The 10,377-nt window shown below is 36.6% G+C and overlaps 1 protein-coding gene across 1 annotated transcript; it reads right to left on the minus strand.

Moving 5' to 3' along the window:
* Positions 1-3,828: 3,828 nt before the first annotated feature.
* Positions 3,829-6,147, minus strand: npy (neuropeptide Y). Its single transcript, XM_051136820.1, has 4 exons — positions 5,875-6,147; positions 5,393-5,580; positions 4,420-4,497; positions 3,829-4,269 (listed from the first exon to the last, which is right to left on the minus strand). The coding sequence occupies exons 1-4, from the start codon at positions 6,067-6,069 to the stop codon at positions 4,245-4,247; spliced, it is 486 nt and encodes a 161-aa protein (XP_050992777.1). The 5' UTR covers positions 6,070-6,147; the 3' UTR covers positions 3,829-4,244.
* Between the last annotated feature and the right edge of the window lie 4,230 nt (positions 6,148-10,377).

Below are 10,377 nucleotides of genomic sequence, written 5' to 3' on the forward strand. Positions count from 1 at the left end.
ACACCCACCATGTCCTCTTCCTTTCACATGCGGTCAGATACGGAGACAACCTCAGATGTGTGCGATTAAGATTTATTTATGAATTAGTTGCATGATATAGTCCCTTTTAACCATGTTTTCATTCCCACGGGACGTTTTTTCGAGCTCCTCTCCATCAAAACTGCAGCGCGGGACGAAGAATCAATGAATGATACCAGGAGATGAGCAAAAACAGATCAATACTGGCAGAACGAGGCAAGCCAAATCTATTCTGGCAAAAGATTATCTATAATATGTTTTTACAAACTAAATTTCTTGCAGGTTTTTTTCACACGCGCGGCCATTTTTGTTATTTATTCAAAGCACAGATAACCTGTTTCACCTGAAGCATGACAGGACACTGGACAGAGGCGAGAAGGACTGAACTCAAGTCTGTTCCCCTATCAGTGGCCGAACCTGGCGCTTTCCAAGCACTCACACGCATTGCGCGTGCACACACACAACATGCACAATTCACGCACACTAAAAAAGGACAGCTGGGGGGCTGGACTTCCGAAGGCAAAGTCATTTATACCACAAAGTGGCTCTTCCCAGCACATATTTTGATACTTTTAAATGAAACACAACTTGCTCCGGTCCGCACTTTGTAAATAATATAATCTATGCACTCACCTGGGTTGTTCCGAGGCCTCTCCAGTCGTCCCGGTCAGATATTCAAAGCTTTCAGTAGTCGTGGGTCCCGTGGCTAACTATTCGGACATACACAATGCCAATCAAAGGCTAAGCCTCGCCTTTCGAGTGACGCCTGTGTGAATGGACCAATCAGAACGCGTCCTGGGTTTACGCCTCGCCCTCTCGTGGCAGATTATGCTAGTGGTTACATTGATTAATGCGTTTTAATATTGTAAGAGACGTCCGAGCAATGTGTGGGTGTTTTATTTAGTGAATAACAGTGAATAAAGTGTGTGCGTAGCGTTGTGTGTAAACATATTAAAATGATTTTTATATTACAATTCATATTATCCAGTAGACAGGGCAAACGATAGGAATCCGGGCGGTTGTTTCCCCATACAATTTGCATTGCATTTAACTGGCAAATTGTAGGAATAACTATAGAGCTTTCTTTATATCTCTACTGTTTATACCTATTATAACATGTAAGCTGACAGAATAATGTAGGCTACATGAAATCAGCAAAACTGTAAAAGGGCCAGCTTTAGGAAAGTGAACAAAAGCAAGATACTGGATGCTCGCACACACACAAGAGGGCGCGCTTTCTACAAAATGCTTTTTTGCGGTTTCCTCTAGTCTAGTATGTTGTTGAGCGTCTCATGTGTTTGTGAGGGTGACTCAGGTGCAGGTGAAACGCGTCTTAGTGAAAGAATTTGCACTTCTGTAATCATTAAATGCATCAGTTGACAAAGGGCTCCACTTATTTTATATGTAGGCATTACAAACTGTTTTGGGGGGTAAAAGGTGCTTGCAATGACAACAAACCTCTAATGTACGTTTCTCCTTCTTGGATCAGTATGAGCAAATCATACAGCCCATTATATGAACAGTCCGATTCATGTTTTATTATAAACGGCAATGTGGATCTTTGAGTCCACAAAGTGTAGTCTGTAGCAATCCATATTCCATAACAAATTGACCTTAAAAACATCTGTATTGCTAATAGACATTCATATAATGCATATAAGGACAATGACAATCAGGTATATCTTAGTTATGTCCGGAATAAAACACTAACATACTAGTTCTACTATTTCTGTAGTACATACTGTGCGTGTATAGAGGGTTTGCACTTACGTCACGATTTGGTCAGTTATCCGGATACACGGCCATACTGGAGATACTTGGATGTGAACAACAGAATGAATTGCTTGGTTAATGTACTACTGAATATGTAGTTCTACTAATTTATGCTGTCTAAACCACGGGGAAAAAAGACGTGTAAAACCTGCTAATTCATATAGAGAAGGACTAAGAAAGCAAAAAAGGGCACAATATTTTGGCAAACTTAAGTTAATAGATGGTAATAATATTTACAAGCAGTTTTAATTAAGATATTAGTCTAATACTTCACCTGACCAGAAATGATAAGAACAAACACTAATGTTGCCCTGGAAGTCCACGCCTTTTGTTCCTCAGACAGTTTTTTTTTTTTTTTGTTTTTTTCTCCTCGATTTGTTATATGTTTTGGCAGTCTATGGTACTTTAAGTGGTCTGACTGATTAGTACAGCCCAAAACATGACAATAATTGACCATTATAGCAGCAATAATCAGCGAAATATGCCATTTTCGTTCAGTTCAGTGGCATTGTTTACATTCAGTGCTGCCAATATGGCCAATTGTTGATGCGTCGTGAAAACCCTCTATTATGCAATATGCAGTTGAAGATAACTGGACACCAATCATAATTAAGCATAAAATGTAACGAGGTCATTTGAAATTGTAGCATTATACAGTTTAAAATGTTTATGGTTATGAACAGTGCTTCATAAAAATCTTAAACAGTATGCAATGTATTTTGTGTAGTATCCAGCAAGAAGTATGACAGTATTCCACTTCTTTGTGCACCATCACTGTAAAAAGTAAAGCGGTACTGTAAAATCTGCACTCACCCTCTATTTTTGTCAGCTTGAGACTGAGGAAAAATAGCATTTTTAATAAGTGAAATCAATGCAAAATGCAGTGTATCAGTTAAGTTGTACATCAGAATATGCAGTATTCATAAAACAACACAGTTAATGTTTGGAGATCTTCAACCCTGCTCCCAGTGACCCATTGTCCTGCAAAGTTTATTTCCAACTTGCTCCAGAACACCTTTATGTGTATTTTTTAAGCAATCCTAAAGAGCTTCATTATCTGCTTCAGGGGTGTTTGATAAGGGTTGGAGCTAAACTTCTGTTGTAGGCCACATGGAGATAGCAACACAGTAGAAGTAGTGCAGGGGTAACCTGTTTCTGGAGATCTACCTTCCTGCAAAGTTCAGCTCCAACCATGATCAAGACACTTGAACCAGCAAACTAACATCTTCAGGAGCACTTGATAATTGCAGAACAGGCCTGTTGAAGCAACTCTGGAGGCCACTAGATCACCAGGAACACCCCTGATGTATGTCATTTTAGAATAAACTAAAATATTAGTTTGTGCACAATTAATATGTAAAACAGGAAATTAAAACTGGAATACGTTACCTAGTCAAAACATAAATGACATAAAGTGAAAGACCCAGGAAACATGTGACAAGCAGAGTCTGACAAAACTGAAGATAATAAAACATTGAAGAAGACAATAAAACATTGAAGCAAAAATTTGCATATGCAGATCAGCTTTTACATTTTTAATGCGTCAAACGTCACATTTTCGTCACCTTCACTATGAATACCATTTTTTTAACGTCATTATTTTATTAACCTTTCTAATGCTTGAAATATATCAGTTTTGGCTGATTGATATATCCTGGTTGCTAATTTTTATTGGATTTTTTTCCCGATCTGTGTGTAATGGTCTGCATTTGTTCTTAATTTCATATTTTGACCCCGTTTCAACATCTGCAATATTTAGCAACAATTAGTCTAAACGAACTGATAATCAGTAGATATGACCAACAGGTCATTTGTTGTCATACAAATTTGAAAAACTTCAAAAAACTTCTTTATATTTAAACTACATATATGTCAGAACAATAGAGACTTGTTTAAGCAAGGGCTGTTTTTATTATATTACTGTTTAAGATTTACTTTCTTGATGAAACTGCTAGGAAACATTGCACTAAGTTCTGTTTATATCCTTAAACTCCACTGAGATGTTTTATTGAGAGCAGAAAACAGAAAACAGACAGCTTTTTCAAATATAGTGGACTTTATTAGCACGGTTATACTGTACAGTCAGTAATGTTCTCCTTTGATATTTAGGATTACAATGGACACGACACACATACACACACACAGTTAGTCTCTGTACAACTGTCTTGTTGAACGGCTGACTGAACTTCGATGATTCTAGTGAGAGCACACGTCAACAAGACCATATTCATATGTTGGAGCATTTCACATAGACGTGTACTCGTACAGACATAAGGATTTGATGTGTCATTTGAATGTTCTGCAGTATTTTCATATTCTGATGATGGCTGTGTTAGTTTGCAGCAAGTTGCTGATCTTGATGATGCAGATGGTTTCATTTTTATGAGATCTGGTTGCCGTAATAGTTCACAGGATGACACATAGACATAACTGGATTAACACAGTTGCTGGGATCACCACATCAAATGGTCCTCATATCTGTAAATGAACACATAATAAACAGTTCTTTATTCACCACTTTATGTTTTTATTGTTCACTAAAGAATGGTAAGCAGAACACTATGATTGATTATGATATTGCCATAAAAGAATCAATGAGCTATCTAAATGTCCATTTATAAATCTTACCTTGTCTGGGGGTGGGACTCTGTTTCACCAATCAGAAGGTCTGAAATTAGGGTGTCAGCGCTGGACCTTTTGCCATACCTGTCAAACAGAACAAAGAATCAAAAATCACACCAGTTTAAGAATAACACAGTACTTATAAGTGGAGTCAACATTTGCAAAATAATTTTGGAATAAGAAAAATGTTGCAATATTGAGGTTAACCAGTTGAGTTGTATTTTAATGCACCATCAGCCTACTTAGTTATTGAAATATTTAGCGACTTCTTTTCCCGAACAGAACTCTAACTTGCTTATAACCTTTGTAGCTAATGAAACTTCCAACAAATTGTGCTGAAACCTGGCTGTAATATGTTAAACGATCCTTCTTTCCCCTCATGTAAATCCCAATTTCAGGTTTCACTTGTTTTTCACATCTCCAAGACGAGTCCTCTTTTTAATTTCCAGCTCACTTGAGATCAATGTTCTTCTCTTCTACCAAAAAAGTTTTTTTTATAAAAAGGAAATTTATCTTGTAACCGTTCCTTAGCATTTCTGGTTGATACCTCGTTCGCTGTCAACAGACCTTTAAAGAAACAAGGCTGTATTTCGTCTCGTCAATAATTAATTTTAAAGTCTAAAACCTCATCCCGCTGTTTTAACTCAACAAAGAAACACATTTAACGCGCTGCAGTTAATTAGAGAGTCAGCGGGGTTTTATCAGTGGATTAATACGGCGCTTCTGAAAAGAAAGAAACGGGACTATGTTATAGTTTTCCAGCCTTCAGTGGCTTCAACGTGGAGGACCGTTTTAGTGTTTTTAAACCTCTAAATCTGCAGAAATACAGATTAACTTTACTCGATAATAAAATGAGAGTAAAGGGTGTTTTGAGTTTCTGAGAACAGAAAAAACATGTGAGAGACAGGAACAATCTGAGAAAGAATTTGTGAACATTTCTGTCCAGTTCTTTGGATAAGTATATATATAATGAGCTCACCTCTGCCGTGTTATAAGGTTGATGTAGTGTCTTAGTGCAGAATAATACTTGGCGAGCTCCTCCGCAGGTGCGTCCTCTCCAGGGTTGTCGGGTTTTGTTGGATACCCTTCCGTTAGAGTTCCCAAGCAGGCGAACAAGAGGAAGGCGCACGCTGCCCAGCCGATCCACATTTTCATGTTTGGATGCATCTGAGATAAAACAAAGCAAAAATGTCTGTAATCTAATGTTCTTAAAAGTAACTCATAGTCCTATAAAATCTTAACACGTCCGGAAGACGTTTGAGCTGGATTGTGATCTGCGTAAAATTAAATGATAGGGTTTCTGTTATCATAAAACTTTATGTCTGGTATCCAAAAATGCTAATAGACATATAGAATACTGATATTATTACTTCATTACTTTCTAAAAGGAATAAAACTTTAATTAAAACAAAGCTCTAAAAGTTTCAAAATGTTAAAGTCTAATAAAAATGGTACACTTACAGTCCGTTGAATGAGGTCTTGTTTGCACTTCTTGCTCGGTGGGTGTCGACTTCTCCGATTTTCTGCATTCTGAGTCGTGCGTCTCCTGGTTTTATACCTGTGCAGCTCGTGCCATAAAGAGCAGAGCCCACGCGCAATTGCGCGCGACTCTTTTGATGCGCGCGAACCCGCGTCACGGATTAAATCCTCTGTCATCAGTGCTTTAAAAACGCGCTTGTTTGGTCCTCATTTGAATGTGTGGGAGGTTACACAGGGACGCTATGCAAGAGGAACAAGAGGAACTAAGAGTCATGATCTGAAACTGTCAATTTTGTCCACCTGTTCCAAACTTTTTATTTAAAAAATACCATCCTAATATCTATCTACACATATGCTGATCCTGATAAACAAAGTGTCTTTACCGGATTGCTTAATGAACTCTTACTCTATAATTGATCATTTAGTAGAAGAAACAAAGAGCCATTTTTTGATTGTCATGCTATGTTGTATATTAAGCATAGCCTATCCAAAAGTAGACGCAGAAGTGAGCCTATGGGCGAGACTTCCGGTTAATTTGCCGCTATAGGAAATAACGATAAGAATAACAACGTGCAGTAAACAGTAAAAACTGTCTGCACTAACCAGTGTGTTAATAATTAATATCATACATTAAAATAATATGGTAAGACACACCAATTTGCGATATCAAGCAGCAAAACGAGCTGTTTTGTACAGCTAAAAATATCTAGACGTGGATGAGACCGAAACAAAATTTGACCCATAAAATGTACAATTGCTCTTTCATAACTCATGTTCACATTTATGTGAACATGCTAATGCATTTGTCTTAGATGTTTCTCCTAAAATTCCTTAGGAGAAAAAATAGACAAACTAAACAAGTGTCAACATACAATATGAACCATAAAGTTATCAAATTAATGTGGATAGGAAGAATCCATCCTATTAAAATCCAACAAAACTTTGATTTTTGAGTGCAGACCTTTTCATTTTGTCATTTTGGTTTGAGACATTGTTGGAGGAGATGCAGTGTGGTATTACTTGAGTCTTTTTCTCAGATGTAACATCTGAAAAGCAGGAGAAGCATTCGACGAAGGGATTTTTCCCATATGATTACCTCGACAAAAATCGTGAAGTAAAATGGACAGCACCAAAAAACTATGCATATACAATGATGTGTCTTTCAGGAGGGAATGATAAAAAAAATACCTTGAAATGGAGAGGAAATGGAAAGCATTTGAATGATTCAGGAATGACATGAAACTGGGTCGAAATGGATCAGTTTTGCCAGGCTGCAAAAATACATGTCCATTGTGTTCAAACCATAAGATAAAAGAGTGACACTCTTAAAAATAAAGGTTCTTTATTGGCATCAATGGCTCTATGAAGAACCTTGAACATCCATGGAACCTTTCAGAAAACGTTCTTTTATTCCTTAGATTTTTTAAATATTCTTCAAAATGGTTCTTTTAGGAACTGCTCACTGAAAGGTTCTTTGGGGAACCAAAAATGGTTCTTCTATGGCATCACTGCAAAAACACCTTTTGGAACCTTTATTTTTAAGAGTGTAGTGCTTTGTTGAGAACTTTGCATGGATAATTTGACAGTATATATGCAGTACATCCAGTCATTCCTGACAGATATTTATCCAAGTATCAAATGCCACATCATGCCTTTGCTGTCTTGTTGAGAAATATTTTCACAACCTATCTGCTTCTGTTTATCTGAGTACATCTGAGTATATGTTCACATCAAAGTAAAAAACGCAATTCTTTGCTTCTTCAATAGTGATAATATGTTCTTGGTTGCGACAAGGAAAATGCTGTGGGGCCAGAAGGTCTTCCTTTGTCGTCAACAACTGCGGATAATTACATGCACAATCAATTTTGTATAGTTGCTGTTACGTGGGTAAGTTTTTCCCATTTTATTCCTTTCACTACCTTGGTCTTTTTCGATTTGCCTTTGCCAATCTGTCTTTCATACTGAGCTGATGAACAGTATATATAGAGCTCTGAAAGGAAGCACCTCAAGAATTCCTCTCCAGAATTCATCACCATTTATTACTGCACATCTGCTTCCACTCACACAGACCTCCATTACTTTTACTAACACTTACAGGATGCTGTTTATACTTTTCTCTTTTTTACTAGTATATTATATATAAGAAAACAAGTCAAGGAAAAAAGTACATTTCCTACCCAAAAAGACGCTATATTAGTACCGTAAGGTACTTCCTTGCATTCAAACAAATTCCGCCCATTTTTTTTTTCACAAAAATATTACAGTATGCTTTGAAAACATAACAGTGTTGTCTATTGATAACACAATAAAATGTTCTGTCTGCCTTATTATTTTGAGGTAGCTGCATGATAATAGCCTGAAACATGCGTATTGAGTTTGCGGTTTAAATCTGCTGTTAAAAAATAGAGTTAAAAGTAGCATTTAAATGGCCACATTATGTCAGAACAAATTTCCTAGAAAATAATGTGCCTGTGATTATTGTGTTTCATAAGCTTATTCAACCGTGGAAAAAAAATATTCTTTAACTACAATGATAAGCGTGTGTATGTGTGTACATTTTAAGAAGCAATCTTTTCAAGAAAATAAAGGACAGAAGTGAACCACAGAAATACTGGTGCTGCGGTGCCATCTGTCACCTCCGGTTCTTTGCCTTCAGGCCTGTGCAAAGCCAGAGGGTCAGAGTCACGGGTCAGACACAAAGGTGAGATATAACTTTAATGAAACCTCCTGCGTCTCTGTCTGACCCATAAAATCATGTGTTTGAGCTGCCAATCCAATAATGTCTGTCAAGCAAGCAGTTAAACTGGGATGTTTTTCCACAACTTGTTCATTCCTATACATAAACATTTCTATATATAAAAGCCATAATGTTATAATGTTAATTTGAATTAAGATGAATTCAGCATCATAGACAGAAATTTCCCAATTTCCCATAGAATTTCAGCAGTGTAATAGTCAGATTAGATGCCATACTGAATTTGACATGTACGTTATTGTATGAAAATGAGTCTGTGAGGGATAGATTTTCAGTATTTACAATGGCTTGGTGGATCATTTTCACCAACTCACAAAAGTGTTTTCATCAACTTTCAAAAGTGTTTTATGGATTCTATTTTTTTTCCTCAAAAAGATGTTTTATCAGCTGATCAATCAGTATATTGTTAAACAACTGTGCAATGAATTAAACGCACACGGGTTGAACACACTGGACTTCAATCCCTCACAGTCTCATTTTCATTCCTGTCAAAAAAATTCAACATGATTCAGTACGATCCTGACTAAGGTCTATACTGATGGGGATTTTTCAATAACTTTTTCAGGGAACAAAAATAGCCCTGACAAATTACTCCTTTTTGTTAATGTTTAGTTACCGTTTAGTTTCTGTTATGTTTTTATGTTATTGACTCGTTTGTTCAACCGATTCGTTCAAAGGCGCTGAATCATTCAGGAAAGAAACAGCCTACGTGTTTTTATGAGTGAGTCATTGAATCGCTCATCCTATCTATGCATTCAAAAACAAATTACTGCTTTTTGTGTATGTTCTGTTACCGTTCTGTTATGTTTTTATGTTACTGACTCGTTTGTTCAACCGATTCGTTCGAAGGTGCTAAATCATTCAGGAAAGAAACAGCCTACATGTTTTTATGAGTGAGTCATTGAATCGCTCATCCTATCTTTGCATTCAAAAACAAATTACTGCTTTTTGTTAATGTTCTGTTACCGTTCTGTTATGTTTTTATGTTACTGATTCGTTTGTTCAACCGATTCGTTTGAAGGCGCTAAATCACTCAGGAAAGAAACAGCCTACCTGTTTTTATGAGTGAGTCATGGAATCACTCATCCAATCGATGCATTCAAAAACAAATTACTGCTTTTTGTTAATGTTCTGTTACCATTCTGTTATGTTTTTATGTTATTGACTCGTTTGTTCAACCGATTCGTTCGAAGGCACTGAATCACTCAGGAAAGAAACAGCCTACGTGTTTTTATGAGTGAGTCATTGAATCGCTCATCCTATCTATGCATTCAAAAACAAATTACTGCTTTTTGTTAATGTTCTGTTACCGTTCTATTATGTTTTTATGTTATTGACTTGTTTGTTCAACCGATTCGTTCGAAGGCGCTGAATCACTCAGGAAAGAAACAGCCTACCTGTTTTTATGAGTGAGTCATTGAATCACTCATCCAATCGATGCATTCAAAAACGCTGAAATGTTCAAGAAGGCTTTATTTTGACAACCATGTTGTCATGGTTCTGTTGTGGCTTTATTTTGAAGAATTTTCACAGAGAAAGACAAAGTGGCTCGAAATGTTGTAATTGAAATGTAAGTTACTCAATTTTAAAATTAGATTCTAACTCAGTTTAAATTTTTTTAACCCTTGTATAAATAAGGTGGTATAAAAAAAGGAAAGGCTGGTTGCCTGAAAAATAAATGAATGTATTCCCTTGCAAAGAATGTCTGACTCACTATGTACAATTATTGT

This window comes from Labeo rohita, chromosome 19 (assembly GCF_022985175.1).
Source record: "Labeo rohita strain BAU-BD-2019 chromosome 19, IGBB_LRoh.1.0, whole genome shotgun sequence".
NCBI lineage: Eukaryota > Metazoa > Chordata > Actinopteri > Cypriniformes > Cyprinidae > Labeo > Labeo rohita.